Raw genomic sequence first — 19,871 nt, 5'->3', positions numbered from 1 at the left:
AAAAAGGGTCCAGGCAAAGAGGCGTGAAAAACCTCAGCTTGAGACCCAGGAGAGCCACTGCTGGTCAGGGGAGGGACGGTGGCTCAGTGGTAGAGCATCTGCTTGGTAAGCAGAAGGTCCCAGGTTCATTCCCGGGCATTTCCAACTAAAAAGGCTCCAGTCAAATAGGTGTGGAAAACCTTTGCTTGAGACCCTGGAGAGCCACTGCTGGTAAGGGGAGGGACGATAGCTCAGTGGCTCATCCAGTCCAACACTCTGGGCGTTTTCGCACTCACCTTAATCAGCAGCGACCCCCCTCTTCACCGCGCAGGATCTGCGCGGATTTCGCACTAATTGCCGCGGAGCACCCGGAAGAGCCGGAAAGTCCCGGCGCTTTTGCGGCGCAAACGGAAACCGCCAAAAACCAGTTTCCGTTTGCGCCGCAAAAGCGCCAGGACTTTCCGGCTCTTCCGGGTGCTCCGCGGCAATTAGTGCGAAATCCGCGCAGATCCTGCGCGGTGAAGAGGGGGGTCGCTGCTGATTAAGGTGAGTGCGAAAACGCCCAATGTGTCACATAAGGACATAAGAGAAGCCATGTTGGATCAGGCCAGTGGCCTATTCAGTCCAACACTCTGTGTCCCATAAGAACAGAAGAGAAGCCATGTTGGATCAGGCCAAAGACCCATCCAGTCCAACGCTCTGTGTCACATAAGAACACAAGAGAAGCCGTATTGGATCAGGCCAATGGCCCATCCAGTCCAACACTCTGGGTCACATAAGAGAAGCCCTGTTGGATCAGGCCAGTGGCCCATCCAGTCCAACACTCTGTGTCACATAAGAACATAAGAGAAGCCATGTTGGATCAGGCCAGTGGCCCATCCAGTCCAACACTCTGTGTCACATAAGAACAGAAGAGAAGCCATGTTGGATCAGGCCAATGTCCCATCCAGTCTGTGTCACATAAGAACATAAGAGAAGTCATGTTGGATCAGGCCAGTGGCCCATCCAGTCCAACACTCTGTGTCACATAAGAACATAAGAGAAGCCATGTTGGATCAGGCCAATGGCCCATCCAGTCCAACACGCTGTGTCACATAAGAACATAAGAGAAGTCATGTTGGATCAGGCCAATGGCCCATCCAGTCCAACACGCTGTGTCACATAAGAACATAAGAGAAGTCATGTTGGATCAGGCCAACGGCCCATCCAGTCCAACACTCTGTGTCACATAAGAACATAAGAGAAGCCATGTTGGATCAGGCCAATGGCCCATCCAGTCCAACACGCTGTGTCACATAAGAACATAAGAGAAGTCATGTTGGATCAGGCCAATGGCCCATCCAGTCCAACACTCTGTGTCACATAAGAACAGAAGAGAAGCCATGTTGGATCAGGCCAATGGCCCCAGTCCAACACTGTGTCACACAGTGGCCAAAAAACCCAGGTGCCATCAGGAGGCCCATCAGCAGGGCCAGGACACTAGAAGCCCTCCCACTGTGCTTCCCCCAAGCACCAAGAATACAGAGCATCACTTGCCCCAGACAGAGTTTCAGGTTTTGTGTATTCTGCAAAAATGCAGAGCTTAGCCTTGGCTGCAAAACTCAGTGTTCTGGCAGTCCCTTTTTCCCCTTCTAAAAAAAAGTCCAAGTTTCCAGTCCTTAAGGCTGCTGTCCTTTGTTTGTGTGTGTTTGTGTGTTTTCGAATAATATTGCAATATTTGAGACTTTATCGAAGTTCGGTTATCCATTAAGTCACCCCTAACCAATATCTCATCTTTGCCCCAAGGAGAGTTGCACCTCACCGTCTCGCCAGATGAGATTACCCTCAAAGAAGCTGAGCCCATCAGATTGCTGCAGATTGAGGTGCATCTTGGGCAAATCGGGAGACCTGGGGTCTGCGGGCAGACATGGGGTGGGGCTCACACAGAGTTTTCTGCACACCCAGAAGAGCCCCAGCTTGTTAGAAAATCTCTTTTGGTCTGGAGAGAGCCAGTTTGGTGTAGTGGTTAAGTGTGCGGACTCTTATCTGGGAGAACCGGGTTTGATTCCCCACTCCTCCTCTTGCACCTGTTGGAATGGCCTTGGGTCAGCCAGAGCTCTGGCAGAGGTTGTCGTTGAAAGAGCAGCTGCTGTGAGAGCCCTCTCAGCCCCACCCACCCCACAGGGGGGGAAGGTAAAGGAGATTGTGAGCCGCTCTGAGACTCTTTGGAGTGGAGGGCGGGATATAAATCCAATGTCTTCATCTACTTCACAGGGTGTCTGTTGTGGGGGAGGAAGGGAAAGGAGATTGTGAGCCGCTCTGAGACTCTCCAGAGTGGAGGGCGGGATATAAATCCAATATCTTCATCTACCTCACAGGGTGTCTTTTGTGGGGGAGGAAGGGAAAGGAGATTGTGAGCCGCTCTGAGACTCTCAGGAGTGGAGGGCGGGATATAAATCCAGTATCTTCATCTATCTCACAGGGTGTCTGTTGTGAGGGGGGGGAGATAAAGGAGATTGTGAGCCGCTCTGAGACTCTTCGGAGTGGAGGGCGGGATATAAATCCAATATCTTCATCTACCTCACAGGGTGTCTGTTGTGGGGGGAAGGAAGGGAAAGGAGATTGTGAGCCGCTCTGAGACTCTTCAGAGTGGAGGATGGGATATAAATCCAGTATCTTCATCTACCTAACAGGGTGTCTGTTGTGGGGGAGGAAGGTAAAGGAGATTGTGAGCCGCTCTGAGACTCTTCGGAGTGGAAGGCGGGATATAAATCCAATATCTTCATCTCCCTCACAGGGTGTCTGTTGTGGGGGAGGAAGGGAAAGGAGATTGTGAGCCGCTCTGAGACTCTTGAGTGGAGGGCGGATAATAAATCCAATGTCGTCGTCTTCTAAAAGCATGTTTATAGACTTCCTATGCAAGGTGGTTTCTATCTGGCGGGTACGGATCAGTCACTCAGGGATGACACTGACTGACTTTGATTTGTGCCCTCTGCAGGGCGAGCAAGATCTGCCCGAGATCACGGTCCGGGAGATCGATATGCTGGTCGAACAGGAAAGGTTTGTGGTGCACGGTGATGAGGGGCCCCCGCTGTCGCCCACGGTTTCTCCCAGGAAAAGGCACGCTGAAGAAGGTGAGAGGCGAGCCTACCCTGCTAATTCGGTTTTCCTGACGCCATTCAGAAGCTTATCACATGGGCCTGAAACCTTTCTCAGTCCCTATGGAACTAGGATTGCCAATCCGCAGGTGGGTAAAGACAGCACAACCGAAGTTATAGCGACCGAATAACTAAGAATGTATTGAAACAAAATCATACAGAGATGTTCAACAGACGACTAAACAGCAGTAACAATTCCCCAAAAGTTTCACGGGTCCATCCGAGGAGTCCCAACGAACAGGAGGTCAACTGGATTCTTCCTGTTTCGAATCCTCTTCGAGCGTAGGGTTCTCCAACCGCATCTCTCAACCAAAGGCAAAAGCTCAGAACAAGTATCAAAGTGTTTCTGATGCATTAAAAAGTTGCAGAACCCGCAAGATTCTTTTTCAGTGCCTCCCAAGACTGCACAACGAATTCGCAAAGGACAAATGGAACAGAAAGTCTCCAGTAAGATTTCAAATGGGCACTAAACTCCACAAGGCTCACTATAACTTCGGTTGTGCTGTCTTTACCCTCGGAGGAAATTGCAGCTTTTTGCAACTGATTGATGCATCAGAAACACTATGATTTTTTTCTGAGAGATGTGGTTGGAGCCCCCGAGGCTAGAAGAGGATTCGAAGCAGGAAGAATCAAGCCGATCGCCTGTTCATTGGGACATATGAACATACGAAGCTGCCTTCTACTGAATCAAACCCTCAGCCCATCAAAGTCAGTATTGTCTACTCAGACTGGCGGCGGCTCTCCAGGGTCTCAAGCTGAGGTTTTTCATGCCTACTTGCCTGGACCCTTTTTAGTTGGAGATGCTGGGGATTGAACCTGGGACCATCTGCTTACTAAGCAGATGCTCTTACCACTGAGCCACCCTCCCTCCATCTCCATCACCTACTGCCTGGACCCTTTTTAGTTGGAGATGCCGGGGATTGAACCTGGGACCATCTGCTTACTAAGCAGATGCTCTTACCACTGAGCCACCCTCCCTCCATCTCCATCACCTACTGCCTGGACCCTTTTTAGTTGGAGATGCCGGGGATTGAACCTGGGACCTTCTGCTTCCCAAGCAGATGCTCTACCACTGAGCTACCGTCCCTCCCCTGACCAGCAGTGGCTCTCCAGGGTCTCCAGCTGAGGTTTTTCATGCCTATTTGCCTGGACCCTTTTTAGTTGGAGATGCCGGGGATTGAACCTGGGACCTTCTGCTTCCCAAGCAGATGCTCTACCACTGAGCCACCCTCCCGCCATCTCCATCACCTACTGCCTGGACCCTTTTTAGTTGGAGATGCCGGGGATAGAACCTGGGATCTTCTGCTTACCAAGCAGATGCTCTACCACTGAGCCACCGTCCCTCCCTCCTTGGATGGAACTGTGAAACTTTTGAGGAATTGTTATTGCTGTTTAGTCGTCTGTTGAACATATCGTAGGATTTTGTTTCAAGACATTCTTAGTTATTCGGTCGCTATAACTTCGGTTGTGCTGTCTTGATCCTACAAGTGACCTTTCTCCCTTTACCCATCCCCAGGTGGGGGCAGGGGATCCCCCAGTTTGGAGGCCCTCCCCCCCGCTTCAAGATCATCAGAAAGCAGGGGAGGGAGGGAAATGTCTGCTGGGCACTCCGTTATTCCCTATGGAGACTGATTCCCATAGGGTATAATGGAGAATTGATCCGTGGGTATCTGGGGCTCGGGTGGAGGGCTGTTTTTTTAAAGACGACTCAACAGATTTTCAGCATAGCATCCAGTGCATCTCCCCAAAATACCCTCCAAGTTTCAAAAAGATTGGACCAGGAGGTCTAATTCTATGGGACCCAAAAGAAGGTGCCCCTCTCCACTATTTCCAATGGAAGGAAGAGATTTAAAAGGTGTGCAGCCCCTTCAAATGTGGTGGCCAAAACTCCCTTTGGAGTTCAATTATGTTTGTCGCAAACTTGCTCCTTGCTCCACCCCCCAAAGTCTCCTGGCTCCACCCCAAAGTCCCCAGATATTTATTGAATTGGATCTGGCAACCCTATTTGGAATTCTAACACACTGTGATAGGTGTAGCTACATAAGAACATACATAAGAGAATCCATGTTGGATCAGGCCAATGGCCCATCCAGTCCAACGCTCTGTGTCACATAAGAGAAGCCATGTTGGATCAGGCCAATGGCCCATCCAGTCCAACACTCTGTGTCACGTAAGAACATAAGAGAAGCCATGTTGGATCAGGCCAATGGCCCATCCAGTCCAACACTCTGTGTCACATAAGAACATAAGAGAAGCCATGTTGGATCAGGCCAATGGCCCATCCAGTCCAATGCTCTGTGTCACATAAGAGAAGCCATGTTGGATCAGGCCAATGGCCCCTCCAGTCCAACACTCTGTGTCACGTAAGAACATAAGAGAAGCCATGTTGGATCAGGCCAATGGCCCATCCAGTCCAACACTCTGTGTCACATAAGAACATAAGAGAAGCCATGTTGGATCAGGCCAATGGCCCATCCAGTCCAACACTCTGTGTCACATAAGAACATGCTCCTTGCTCCACCCCCCAAAGTCTCCTGGCTCCACCCCAAAGTCCCCAGATATTTATTGAATTGGATCTGGCAACCCTATTTGGAATTCTAACACACTGTGATAGGTGTAGCTACATAAGAACATACATAAGAGAATCCATGTTGGATCAGGCCAATGGCCCATCCAGTCCAACGCTCTGTGTCACATAAGAGAAGCCATGTTGGATCAGGCCAATGGCCCATCCAGTCCAACACTCTGTGTCACATAAGAACATAAGAGAAGCCTTATTGGATCAAGCCAGTGGCCCAACCAGTCCAACACTCGGTGTCACACAGTGGCCACAAAAAACAGGTGCCATCAGGAGGTCCACCAGTGGGGCCAAGACACTAGAAGCCCTCCCACTGTTGCCCCCCCAGAAAACCAAGAATACAGAGCATCACTTGCCCCAGACAGAAGAACATAAGAGAAGCCATGTTGGATCAGGCCAGTGGCCCATCCAGTCCAACACTCCGTGTCACACAGTGGCCACAAAAAAAACAAAAACACCCAAGTGCCATCAGGAGGTCCACAAGTGGGGCTAGAAGTCCTTTCACTGTGCCCATCCCCCAAGCACCAAGAATACAGAGCATCACTGCCCCAGACAGAGAGTTCCAACAATACACTGTGGCTAATAGCCACTGATGGACCTCTGCTCCATATGTCTGCCGCCACCTCCTGTGGCAGTGAATTCCACATGTTAATCACCCTTTGAGTGAAGAAGGACTTCCTTATATCCGTTCTGACCCGACTGCTCAGCAATTTCAGGAAGTGCCCACGAGTTCTTGTATTGTGAGAAAGGGAGAAAAGTATTTCTTTCTCTGCTTTCTCCATCCCATGCATCATCTTGTCAACCTCTATCATGTCACCCCGCAGTCGACGTTTCTCCAAGCTAAAGAGCCCCAAGCGTTTCAACCTTTCTTCATAGGGAAAGTGTTCCAACCCTTCAATCATTCTAGTTGCCCTTTTCTGGACTTTTTCCAATGCTATACTATCCTTTTTGAAGTGCGGTGACCAGAATTGCACACAGTATTCCAAATGAGGCTGCACCATCGATTTATACAGGGGCATTATGATACAAAATGGCTGCTGCAGGAAGCATCGATCTTAGGGTGGTTGTGGCAGTTGCTGTCAAAACCAATCTCTGCTTGCATTATCTCTGGCACCTTTCAGCTCCTGTTCTTTCGCTTTCAGAGTCCCTGGAAGAAGTCAGGAAGAGAGAGCCGTCCATGTCGTTGGGCCTGTCCCCTCCCACTCGGTAAGAGGATGGGGATATAATTTGGATACTTCTCCCCCCCCCCCCCCACAGAAGCTCCTGGTCCAGATTTTGAGAGAGATGGGGGAGAGAGGGATGAATTTAGGCTAATAAATCGAACACAGTTTTGGAGAGAATCTGCTGCTCCCTTTCCTGGTAGGTAAGCTCTGTCCTTTTTTGCCTCTGCTCAAATAGGCTTGGCAGGTTTTTGTAGGTCTTGAAAACCTACTAAACCTGTTTGACCGGTGGCTTCAGGGGATCTGTGTTCACGAGCCCTGTGTGTGCAAGCCTCTTTCACACTACACTTCACTTTCTTAAAAGCTGCCACCTTCCAGCAGGGGCAAATATACGTGGGCCCAAGAGTTTTGTCCCATTTTACCCTGTTTGCTCTGTGGAAAAGGGAATCCACATCTTCCCAATTTGCTGGCCTTGACCAGCAGCCTCGCTGCAGCCATCTGCGCTAACGGCTTCCAAACACTCTTCAAGGGTAGCCCCAAGTGGGCTGTATTGCAGCAGTCTAGACTAGTCTCTTGGTTTCTGCTGCTCTGTGGCATTCATGACCCCCGAAGATGCTGCATAGGCAGTATCAACACAACAACATGTGGCGCTAAAAGAACAAAACATTTATTATGCTGAAAGCATTTGCTTAGTGGGTGGCACACGCTGCATGAACAGAGCTTACACCACCCAAAGGGTTGGCCCAGTTCTCCCCCCACCCCCCATCACTTAGCCTGCTTCTCCCCACAGAACTGAGAAGGAGCCGTCAGCTGCAGGGGAGACAGGAGTTCTGCTGGAAGAGGAGGCCCGGCCTTTATTAGAAGCCCCTTTGGTGCCTCTGGGTAAGCCGTGGAGATTGGAGGGCAGAGGTGGGGAAATTGGGGCTGGGGAAAGGGAGAAGTGCGTCTTCGGGTCGGGCTTAAACAAAATCTGCTGGAGGCAGAACAACCTTTAAGACCAACAAAGTTTTATTCCTGGGACAAACGTTTGTGCGCACGCACACTTCCTCAGATACAGTGGAATGGAACCTCCTTGACTATTACTTATGAGGAGGAGGGGGTGGTTGTCAGGACGGGCTGTTTAGGGTCAAGATGGGTGATTTGGTGTGGTGGTGAAGTGCACAGACTCTTTTCTGGGAGAACCTGCTTTGATTCCCCACTCCTCCGCTTGCAGCTGCTGGAATGGCCTTGGGTCAGCCAGAGCTCTCGCTAAGTGGTTAAGTGCACAGACTCTTATCTGGGAGAACCGGATTTTATTCCCCACTCCTCCACTTGCACCTGCTGGAATGGCCTTGGGTCAGCCAGAGCTCTTGCTAAGTGGTTAAGTGCACAGACTCTTATCTGGGAGAACCGGGTTTGATTCCCCCCTCCTCCGCTTGCAGCTGCTGGAATGGCCTTGGGTCAGGCAGAGCTCTTGCTAAGTGGTTAAGTGCACAGACTCTTATCTGGGAGAACCGGATTTTATTCCCCACTCCTCCACTTGCACCTGCTGGAATGGTCTTGGGTCAGCCAGAGCTCTTGCTAAGTGGTTAAGTGCACAGACTCTTATCTGGGAGAACCGGGTTTGATTCCCCCCTCCTCTGCTTGCAGCTGCTGGAATGGCCTTGGGTCAGCCAGAGCTCTTGCTAAGTGGTTAAGTGCACAGACTTTTATCTGGGAGAACCGGGTTTGATTCCCCACTCCTCCACCTGCAGCTGCTGGAATGGCCTTGGGTCAGCCAGAGCTCTCTTATCTGGGAGAACCGGATTTGATTCCCCACTCCTCCTCTTGCAGCTGCTGGAATGGCCTTGGGTCAGCCAGAGCTCTTGCTAAGTTGTTAAGTGCACAGACTCTTATCTGGGAGAATGGGTTTGATTCCAAACTCCTCCGCTTGCAGCTGCTGGAATGGCCTTGGGTCAGCCAGAGCTCTTGCTAAGTGCTTAAGTGCACAGACTCTTATCTGGGAGAATGGGTTTGATTCCCCACTCCTCCGCTTGCAGCTGCTGGAATGGCCTTGGGTCAGCCAGAGCTCTTGCTAAGTGGTTAAGTGCACAGACTCTTATCTGGGAGAATGGGTTTGATTCCCCACTCCTCCGCTTGCAGCTGCTGGAATGGCCTTGGGTCAGCCAGAGCTCTTGCTAAGTGGTTAAGTGCACAGACTCTTATCTGGGAGAATGGGTTTGATTCTCCACTCCTCCGCTTGCAGCTGCTGGAATGGCCTTGGATCAGCCAGAGCTCTTGCTAAGTGGTTAAGTGCACAGACTCTTATCTGGGAGAATGGGTTTGATTCCCCACTCCTCTGCTTGCAGCTGCTGGAATGGCCTTGGGTCACCAGAGCTCTTGCTAAGTGGTTAGTGCACAGACTCTTATTTGGGAGAACCGGGTTTGATTCCCCACTCCTCCACTTGCAGCTGCTGGAATGGCCTTGGGTCACCAGAGCTCTTGCTAAGTGGTTAGTGCACAGACTCTTATTTGGGAGAACCGGGTTTGATTCCCCACTCCTCCACTTGCAGCTGCTGGAATGGCCTTGGGTCAGCCAGAGCTCTTGCTAAGTAGTTAAGTGCACAGACTCTTATCTGGGGGAACCTGCTTGGATTCCCCACTCCTCCACTTGCAGCTGCTGGAATGGCCTTGGGTCAGCCTTGCAGAGCTGTCCTTGAAAGGGCAGCTTCTGGGAGAGCTCTCTCAGCCCCACCCACCTCGCATGGCATCTGTTGTGGAGGAAGAAGATAAAGGAGATTCTGAGCCGCTCTGAGATTCTTAATTCAGAGAGAAGGGCGGAATATAAATCTGTGGTGGTCTTCTTCTGAGATTCAAGCAGTTCCTAGGGAATCGGGAGCCCTGAAAAAGGATTCTTTTGTCACCCAAACAGCAAGCAAATTCCAGTCCTCTTGCCAGGGTCGCTTACAATGTACCCTCTAAGCTGCAGAGTCTTGCGAGCAAAAATTCTGTGACATGTGAGCTGGAAGCTAAAAACATGTGAGCTGGAAGCTAAAAACCTGTGAGCTAGCTCACACTAACTCAGCTTCGAGGGAACACGGGTTGCTTACCCCACACTCTTCTCATTTCCCCACAGAGATTACGCCCCCGAAGCCTGGATTGGCACCTTCTCCCCCTTCACCCCCCATTTCGCCAAAACATCAGCCCCCTCTGAGCCCCGAGGTACGTGAGAGGGAGACCAGAAGGGAGGGGGGAGATTCTTCTGCCAAAGGCTGCTTGGGGTGAGCGAGAGGAGCTCAAGAGTTGAGAAACGACCCCTGCGGAGCTTCTGGCAAGTTCCGTCTGTCTCCCCAGCTCCTCCTGCCTGCCTACGAGCCGTCCCCAGCCCGCCCCACCCGGCGACGGAGGCAGCTGCGCTTCGTGGATGTGGTGACCCAGATACCCCGGGACGACTTTCAGAAGCAGATCTTGGACCCACAGACGCAGTGCCAGCCCCTGGCAAGTTTCCTGGCTTATTTCCTTCTCTTCTACCCCTCCTTTCTTTCTCAGGGGAACCCAAAGTGGCCGACATTGTTTTTTCCCCCTCCTCCATTTTACGTGCGCGTCAACCCTGCTGAGGCTGAGAGCGTGTGACTGACACAAGGTCGCCCCATGTGCTTCCTTGACAGAATGGGGGATTTGAACTTGGGTCTCCCAGGTCCTAGTCCAATTCACTAAACACTAAAAAGGTAAAGGTCGTCCCCTGTGCAAGCACCAGTCGTTTCCGACTCTGGGGGACGTCACACCATGATGTTTTCACCGCAGACTATTTTATGGGGTAGCCTTTGCCTTCCCCAGTCACCTACGCTTTCCCCCCAGCAAGCTGGGGACTCATTTGACCGATCTCGGAAGGACAGAAGGCTGAGTCAACCTTGAGCCGGCTACTTGAACCCAACTTCTGCCGGGATCGAACTCAGGTGGTGAGCAGAGAGCTTGGAGTGCAGTACTGCAGCTTTACCACTCTGCGCCACTAAACACTACTTATACACAAAATACTAAGTATGTGATTGTAGGTAACCAATACAGAATCAATAACTGAAGTTTATTAATCCATATAGGAGCAGTTTGTAAGATAACCAGTAATAAATACAAGGCTTTTTTGTAGCAGGAACTCCTTTGCCTATTAGGCCACACCCCCCTGATGTAGCCAATCCTCCAAGAGCTTGGAATTCTAGCAGGGGCTCCTTTGCATATTAGGCCACACACCCCTGATGTAGCCAATCCTCCAAGAGCTTGGAATTCTAGCAGGGGCTCCTTTGCATATTAGGCCGCACACCCCTGATGTAGCCAATCCTCCAAGAGCTCGGAATTCTAGCAGGGGCTCCTTTGCATATTAGGCCACACACCCCTGATGTAGCCAGTCCTCCAAGAGCTTGGAATTCTAGCAGGGGCTCCTTTGCATATTAGGCCACACACCCCTGATGTAGCCAATCCTCCAAGAGCTTGGAATTCTAGCAGGGGCTCCTTTGCATATTAGGCCACACACCCCTGATGTAGCCAATCCTCCAAGAGCTTACAGGGCTCTTAATAGAGGGCCTACTGTATGCTCCAGGAGGATTGGCTACATCAAGGGGGTGTGGCCTAATATGCAAAGGAGGACTTCCTGTTACAAAAAAAGCCCTGAATAAATATATATTGAAATCCTGGGGTTGTATCTTTGGGAGTGACATGAAATGTGGCACTGTCTTCTATGTTGCATGAGAAGAGAATCTGTTCTTCACTGTGGGTAGCTGGATTGAACAGCTGATAACAGTAAAAGGCTAGAATTTTGTACCACTAAAATTGAGTATCCTGAAATCTCATGTGTGTCCCTGTTTTAATCCAGCATTTCGGGCTGTGTAGTGGGGCTACATGTCGGGGACAGTATGATGAAGATCTGAAAGGAAAGGGCAGCAATTGATATATCATTGTAATGTTTTTAAAAAGCCCCTTCCATTCCAAAGATGTGTCTTTCCCCTCTACATTCGCAAGGGCGAGAAGGTTATTATTTAAGAATGAAAGTTGGGAATTCACAGAGCCATATTAGATGAAGATGATGTTGGATTTATACCCCACCCTTCACTCTGAATCTCAAGAGTATCTTACAATCTCCTTTCCCTTCCTCCCCCACAACAGACACCCCGTGAGGTGGGTGGGGCTGAGAGAGCTCAGACAGAAACTGCCCTTTGAAGGACAACTCTTGTGAGAGCTGTGGCTGATCTAAGGCCATTCCAGCAGCTGCAAATAGAGGAGTGGGGAATAAAACCCAGCGCTCCCAGAGAAGAGTCCGCGCACTTAGGTAGATAGTAGTAGATGGTGCGACCGAATGCCCGGCGGTATAACCGGATGGGCAGGCTGGGCTCACCAACCTCGCCAGCCAAGAGAAGGAAAACTCTAACATCAAGCCCGGGGAGACAGAGCTCGTTAATGTAACACCTACCACCTGGAGGACTCGCTGCCGGCGTCCCGGCTTACTGGGCCATGGCAGATGACCTCAAGGTGAAAGGGTGGAGCCAGTACTGCGCACACTGTGCTTCGCCTAAAAATTCCTCTGCGCAGGCCTGAAGGGTATCCACATCCACAACTTTTCCCTGCAGCCACTGTGACCGGACCTGCCTGTCCCGCATTGGTCTTGTCAGCCACCAGCGAGCCTGCAGCAGACGTGGACTACTGCACCTTTCTTAAATCTTCGTTCGCGAAGTCAAGCTGAGAGAGAGAGAGAGAGAGAGAGAGTAGATAGACAGACGGAGAGACAGACAGACAGACAGATAGAAGGTTACAAGGATATGTCCAGTGCTGATATCTTTAAAAAACCCTGAAAACGCTCCTTGGTAGTGTGGTGGGGAGAACAGGCACAGGGGGTGATGCAAGGGGTGGGGGAATTGGTTCTGGAAAAATCCCAGGAAACCCACCCTCTGGCAGCTCTGTTGCACCTGAGCTCATCAGCTGCAGGGAAATCACGGACGTCTGTCCCCATCTGTGAAAAAAACCAAGGACAAACCCATTTCTAGGCTGGCAAGACTGAGGATTTGATGCTCTTTGTTAAAGTGCCCATAGCCCTGCATCTAAGCTAATGCAACCTGGGATCAGAACTGGCCAAAGGATGCAGGGAGTCCCTTTTCCCTATCCTGGTTGTTCTGTCTGACACCAGCTGTTTCTCTTCCTTCCCTTAGGAGACGGTGCTGTTGCCAGCGAAGAGGCTGAGGACCCCTGCTGAGCTCCTGAGCACTCCAACGCATGGTGAGGGCTTCCCCCGGGCTCCGTCATTCTCAGGGCAGCGGAAGAACCTCTGCTTGGCGTGCGGAAGGTCCCAGGTTCAATCCCCGGCGTTCCTGGTGCTCTGATTAAAACAGAAGACGATTTTATGTCTTCAAGGCGCTGCGGGGGCTGCCAGGCCTCAGGTGGTAGAAGATCTCTTGGGATTACAACTGGTCGCCGGGCAACAGAGATCAGTTCCCCTTGAGAAAACGGCCGCTTTAGAAGGCGGGCTCTATAAGAACATAAGAGAAGCCATGTTGGATCCGGCCAGTGGCCCATCCAGTCCAACACTCTGTGTCACATAAGAATATAAGAGAAGCCACGTTGGATCAGGCCAGTGGCCCATCCAGTCCAACACTCTGTGTCACATAAGAACATAAGAGAAGCCACGTTGGACCAGGCCAGTGGCCCATCCAGTCCAACACTCTGTGTCACATAAGAACATAAGAGAAGCCATGTTGGATCAGGCCAATGGCCCCTCCAGTCCAACACTCTGTGTCACATAAGAACATAAGAGAAGCCATGTTGGATCAGGCCAGTGGCCCATCCAGTCCAACACTCTGTGTCACATAAGAACATAAGAGAAGCCATGTTGGATCAGGCCAGTGGTCCATCCAGTCCAACACTCTGTGTCACATAAGAACATAAGAGAAGCCATGTTGGATCCGGCCAGTGGCTCATCCAGTCCAACACTCTGTGTCACACAGTGGCCAAAAATTTATACACACACACACACACACACATACTGTGGCTAATAGCCACTGATGGATCTCTGCTCCATATTTTTATCCAATTCCCTCATAAAGCTGGCTATTCCTGTAGCCGCCACCACCTCCTGTGGCAGTGAATTCCACATGTTAATCACCCTTTGGGTGAAGAAGGACTTCCTTCTATCCGTTTTAACTTGACTGCTCAGCAATTTCATCGAATGCCCACGAGTTCTTGTATTGTGAGAAAGGGAGAAAAGGACTTCTTTCTCTGCTTTCTCCATCCCATGCATAATCTTGTAAACCTCTATCATGTCACCTTGCAGTCGACGTTTCTCCAAACTAAAGAGCCCCAAGCGTTTTAACCTTTCTTCATAGGGAAAGTAGGTAGAAGGGGATTTTAATTTTCCATCTGTCACGGGAGTTTGGGGAGAGGATTCCAGGTCCAGGCGGGATGCAACCCTGCCACTTTCGGGCCTGAGAAGACGCCCGACCCTCACCCCATCTCCTCATCCTCCGCAGGATGGATGCACCCCACCCTCCACGGCCTCTGGGCCCACTGCGCCCACCTCCAGTGGGTGGATTATGCCAGGCAGAGAGCGAGGGAGGAAACGGCACAGAGGAGGGAAGAAGAAGAGCAGCGGTCCGCGGAGGTTCCCAGCGAGCTGGAGGTGAGAAGCCGCCCCCTCCCCTGCCGTCTGTAGCGGCTGCCTGAGTTGGCTAAGGCTCTGTGGACAATAGGAACAGCCTGAACTAGGGTTGCCAATCCCCAGGTGGGGGCAGGGGATCCCCCGGTTTGGAGGCCCTCCCCCCCGCTTCAGGGTCGTCAGAAAGCGGGGGGAGGGGAGGGAAATGTCTGCTGGGAACTCTGTTATTCCCTAGGGAGATTTATTCCCATAGACAATCATGGAGAATTGATCCGTGGGTATCTGGGGGGGGGGGGGGGACAGTTTTTTGGAGTAGAGGCACCAAATTTTCAGTATAGCATCTAGCACCTCTCTCCAAAATAACCCCCAAGTTTCAAAAAGATTGGACCAGGGGGTCCAATTCTATGAGCCCCAAAAGAAGGTGCCCCTTTGCTTCATTATTTCCTATGGAAGGAAGGTATTGAAAAGGTGTGCCGTCCCTTTAAATGTGATGGCCAGAACTCCCTTTGGAGTTCAATTATGCTTGTCACAGCCTTGATCGTGGCTCCACCCCTAATGTCTCCTGGCTCCACCCCCAAAGTCCCCAGATATTTCTTGAATTGGACTTGGCAACCCTAGCCTGAACTGGGGTGTTGTGCGGGGGAGGGAAGGAAAAGAGCACATCAGCCAGAGATGGTGCAAATAGCAGCGCCAGCCGATGGCGTGGTGTTAACACGCAAACCGTTCCTCTGCGTTAGAACAAAGCAGTAGACAAGTGCACCTTTAAGATCAGCTAAGTTTTATTCAGAATGGAAGCTTTCGTACGCTCTTAAGCCTCTGCATGTTGTTGCCAGAAAACTGACAAGCTGAGATGAGAGACCTTACAATTCAGAGGTCTTCAAGAATCATAGAATAATAATAATAATAATAATAATAATAATAATAATAATAATAATAATAATAATAATAAATTTATTTTTGTATCCCGCCCTCCCCTGCCAAAGGCAGGCTCAGGGCGGCTCACAGGACATGGTATAACCATGATTTCGATAAAATACAATCAGTACAATAAAACAGATTAAAATACAGTTGAATTACATTTATAAATTAGATAAAACAGTTAACCATTATAAGTTATTAATTAAGGTGCTGCAATTCAGAAACATGTATAGGATGGCTAGAAGTCAATTTAGCCGGGTTCCATCTTAAAAGCGAGCTGAAAGAGGGCGGTTTTGCAAGCCCTGCAAAACTGATTCAGAATCATAGAGTTTGCAGACCCCCAGGGTCATTTAGTCCAACCCCCTCCACAATGCAGAAAGTTCACAAAGGCAGCCCCCCCCCTCTCTAAATTCACAGGATCCTCATTGCTGTCAGATGGCCATCTAGCCTCTGCTTAAAGACCTCCAAGGAAGGAGAGCCCACCATCGAAACTGTTGAACATGTTCTCCTCTCGTGCCAATTTTAACAGGAGATATGGGCAAGCTTAATTAGTCCCTTAATAAGTAGATTTCAGGGCCGTTCCAGTCTTTTCTAATTTTGAAGTTTCTAATGGGGTGAACCCACAGATCACAGGGCCTTGTGCAAAGTTCTCTTCAGTTGCATTTGAAGTTCGCAAAGATATATGTTCTGAAGCCAAATTTTAATCGCTGTTTTATATACTCCATTTCTTATTGTTATCTTATGCGACATTTGGATGTTTTGTAAGCGTTTTAGCTTTGTTTTTTGGCTTTTGTGAATTTTTTCTGATTTGTGCTGGTCGTTAAGCGTATTAAAATTGAACGGACGCGCCACCTTCCGAGGAAGCGTGTTCCAGCATTCCTCTGCATTTGTGGCGTAAAGGCCAGTCAGTGGCTATGAACGCAGAGGAAAGGAAAGGAAAGGTCCCCTGTGCAAGCACCAGTCGTTTCCCACTCTGGGGTGACGTTGCTTTCACAACGTTTTCACGGCAGACTTTTTAACGGGGGGGGTTGCCATTGCCTTCCCCAGTCATCTACGCTTTCCCCCCAGCAAGCTGGGGACTCATCTTACTGACCTCGGAAGGATGGATGACTGAGTCAACCTTGAGCCGGCTACCTGAAAACCCAGCTTCCGCCGGGGATCGAACTCAGGTCGTGAGCAGAGCTTAGGACTGCAGTACTGCTGCTTTACCACTCTGCACCGGGGGGGCTCTCTAAAAGCAAAATGTAAAATAATGGTAAAGGTAGTCCCCTGTGCAAGCACCTGTCTTTTCTGACTCTGGGGTGACGTTGCTTTCACATTTTCACGGCAGACTTTTTACAGGGTGGTTTGCCATTGCTTTCCCCAGTCATCTACACTTTCCCCCCAGCAAGCTGCATACTCATTTTACTGACCTCGGAAGTATGGAAGGCTGAGTCAACCTTGGGCTGGCTACCTGAACCCAGCTTCTGCCGGGATCGAACTCTGGTCGTGAGCAGAGAGCTCTGACTGCAGTACTGCAGCTTTAACACTAGGGAAAGGAAAGGAAAGGTCCCCTGTGCAAGCACCAGTTGTTTCCGACTCTGGGGTGACGCTACTTTCACAACGTTTTACGGTAGACTTTTTACGGGGCGGTTTGCCATTGCCTTCCCCGGTCATCTACACTTTCCCCCCAGCAAGCTGGGGACTCATTTTACCGACCTCGGAAGGATGGAAGGCTGAGTCAACCTTGGGCCGGCTACCTGAACCAGCTTTCGCTGGGATCGAACTCAGGTCGTGAGCAGAGAGTTCAGACCACGGTACTGCAGCACCACTGCTTTACCACTCTGCGCCATGGGGCCGCTCCTATGAATGCAGAACACCCAATCAAACCTCCACGTTCAGGGGCAGCCTGTCTCCGGATACTGGGCACAGGCAGCAAGGGAGGGCTGTTGCTTTTACGCGCCTCTTGGGGACGCTTGTTTGGCCACCAGTAGAAACAGGATGCTGGACCGGACAGACTGTTAGCATGATGTATCTATGGAACTTGGCCATGGGCTTATGTGATTCTCCCAGTTGAGGGACTCGACTAGAGAACTGGGAAACATTTCAGCTTCGCTCCTGACGGCTCGTATGCACCAAGCAAGTCATTGCAGCTGTTTCTTCAACATCTGTCACACATGAATCCTAATTGGATCTGTGTGTGCCTTCCCTTCCTTCTTAGCCTCCGTTACCCACAATCCTCACCATTGCTGAAGCAACCTTGACTGCTTCCTGCCGCCGGGTCTGTCCCTCACCAAAACGGGGCAACGTTTTATTGCTGACTTATTCCCAGGGCTTTATTTTGAGCCAGAACGCACAGGAACGCAGTTCCGGCTGGCCTGGTGTTGGGGTGGGGCCCAATATGCAAACGAGTTCCTGCTGGGCTTTTTCTCCAAAAAGGAAAGGAAAAAGGAAAGGTCCCCTGCGCAAGCACCAGTCGTTTCTGACTCTGGGGTGACGTTGCTTTCACAACGTTTTCGCAGCAGACCTTTTTACGGCCTTCCCCGAAAAGGTCCTGTGCAAAACAATGTTGATGTCAGGGGGTGTGGCCCAATATGCAAATGAGTTCTTGCTGAGCTTTTTCTACCAAAAAAAAGCCCTGCATATTTCCCTTGAGCTGTAAGAAAGGCAGGTGACCGTTCTGTGACATCACAGCAGCTCAGCCAATGGAGCGGGAGAAGGCGGGGCAGCTCAGAGCAAATGGCTGGTGGTTTTTTTTAACCTCTTGCTACCTAACCGATGCAGCCATTCAGACCCTAAGAGCAGCAGTGCTCATGTTTTAGGCCTGATCCTTGGCGATTTTTTTTTTCCTTTTTCAAGGTGCTGCGAGAAGCTGAAGAAGCGAGCGTGCCGCTGGTGGGCTCCTCAGGTGGGTTTGCTGCCTCTGCCTCCCCAGGCGGGGAAGAGGCTCCGGAAACTCTTTCTGCCTCACGGGCCACACAAGTTGCCGCCGTCCCCCTCGCCGACAAGGAACCCTCTTGCTCACGGCTCTCCTTCCGGTACACAGAGAGTCAGTTTGGGGCAGCGGTGAAGTGGGCGGACTCTTATCTGGGAGAACCGGGTTTGATTCCCCACTCCTCCACTTGCAGCTGCTGGAATGGCCTTGGGTCAGCCAGAGCTCTGGCAGAGGTTGTCTTTGAAAGGGCAGCTGCTGTGAGAGCTCTCTCAGCCCCACCCACCTCACAGGGTGTCTGTTGGGGAGGAAGGGAAAGGAGATTGTGAGCCCCTCTTTGACTCTTCGGAGCGGAGGGCGGGATATAAATCCAGTATCTTCATCTAACAGGGTGTCTGTTGTGGGGGAGGAAGGGAAAGGAGATTGTAGGCCCCTCTGAGACTCTGTCCTTGAAAGGGCAGCTGCTGGGAGAGCCCTCTCAGCCCCACCCACCTCACAGGGGTCTGTTGGGGAGGAAGGGAAAGGAGATTGTAGGCCCCTCTGAGACTCTGTCCTTGAAAGGGCAGCTGCTGTGAGAGCCCTCTCAGCCTCACCCACCTCACAGGTGTCTGTTGTGGAGGAGGAAGGGAAAGGAGATTGTAGGACACTCTGAGGCTCTGTCATAGAAAGGGCAGCTTCTGTCAGAGCTCTCTCAGCCCTGCCCACCTCACAGGGTATCTGTTATGGGGGAGGAAGGGAAAGGAGATTGTAGGCCCCTCTGAGACTCTGTCCTTGAAAGGGCAGCTGCTGTGAGAGCCCTCTCAGCCCCACCCACCTCACAGGTGTCTGTTGTGGAGGAGGAAGGGAAAGGAGATTGTAGGACACTCTGAGGCTCTGTCCTAGAAAGGGCAGCTTCTGTCAGAGCTCTCTCAGCCCTGCCCACCTCATAGGGTATCTGTTATGGGGGAGGAAGGGAAAGGAGATTGTAGGCCCCTCTGAGACTGTCCTTGAAAGGGCAGCTGCTGTGAGAGCCCTCTCAGCCTCACCCACCTCACAGGTGTCTGTTGTGGAAGAGGAAGGGAAAGGAGATTGTAGGACACTCTGAGGCTCTGTCCTTGAAAGGGCAGCTTCTGTCAGAGTTCTCTCAGCCCCGCCCACCTCACAGGGTGTCTATTGTGGGGGGAGAAGATATCGGCGATATTTCCGATTCGGAGAGAAGGGCACGGTATAAATCTGCAGTCGTCTTCTAAACAAACCCTGCCTGTTTTTTCTCCACGTGGCAGAAATCTCCCTCGAGACCACCGAAGAAGAGATCCGGGCTAGTCTGGTGGCTGCCGAGGAGAGGTGAGGCCTGACCCCCCTCTTTTGCTCCCCACCGGGAAGAGCCCTGCCTCTTCTGGGGGGTGCTGGCCTGGTTTGAGCCTCTGGCCTTTCTCGCCCACAGGATCCTCGTGGAACCCGAGGAAGGGATGCTCCCCATGGTGCCCGAACTTCCTGAAATCAGCTTCGAGCTGCCGCTGGACAAGGACATGCTCACGCTTGCTGATGTGCGCAGGTGCGAGCAAGAGGGTCAACCGGCCCCCAGACTTGGAGGGGAGGGGAACAGAGAGAAGCTTGACTG

General features: G+C 51.1%; 1 protein-coding gene and 1 non-coding gene across 2 annotated transcripts in view; one reads left to right on the top strand and one right to left on the bottom strand.

Annotated features, from left to right (window-relative positions):
- Nucleotides 1-19,871, top strand: part of REC8 (REC8 meiotic recombination protein) — a 33,365-nt gene that overhangs the window by 9,049 nt on the left and 4,445 nt on the right. Inside the window, exons 7-17 of the mRNA XM_060256503.1 lie at nt 1,702-1,841; nt 2,957-3,099; nt 6,837-6,900; nt 7,628-7,736; nt 9,949-10,034; nt 10,167-10,310; nt 13,004-13,070; nt 14,318-14,466; nt 18,199-18,247; nt 19,534-19,594; nt 19,695-19,805. Of these exons, the coding sequence (XP_060112486.1) occupies nt 1,702-1,841; nt 2,957-3,099; nt 6,837-6,900; nt 7,628-7,736; nt 9,949-10,034; nt 10,167-10,310; nt 13,004-13,070; nt 14,318-14,466; nt 18,199-18,247; nt 19,534-19,594; nt 19,695-19,805 (1,123 nt within the window). The remainder of the gene's footprint in view (nt 1-1,701; nt 1,842-2,956; nt 3,100-6,836; nt 6,901-7,627; nt 7,737-9,948; nt 10,035-10,166; nt 10,311-13,003; nt 13,071-14,317; nt 14,467-18,198; nt 18,248-19,533; nt 19,595-19,694; nt 19,806-19,871) is intronic.
- On the bottom strand, nt 4,022-4,093 carry TRNAT-AGU (transfer RNA threonine (anticodon AGU)). The gene has a single exon. It is a non-coding gene; the product is annotated as a tRNA-Thr (tRNA).

Source organism: Heteronotia binoei, chromosome 15 (assembly GCF_032191835.1).
Source record: "Heteronotia binoei isolate CCM8104 ecotype False Entrance Well chromosome 15, APGP_CSIRO_Hbin_v1, whole genome shotgun sequence".
Classification (NCBI taxonomy): Eukaryota; Metazoa; Chordata; class Lepidosauria; order Squamata; family Gekkonidae; genus Heteronotia; species Heteronotia binoei.
The sequence above is the reverse complement of the archived record's forward strand: the minus strand, read 5'-3'. Positions and strand labels throughout refer to the sequence as shown.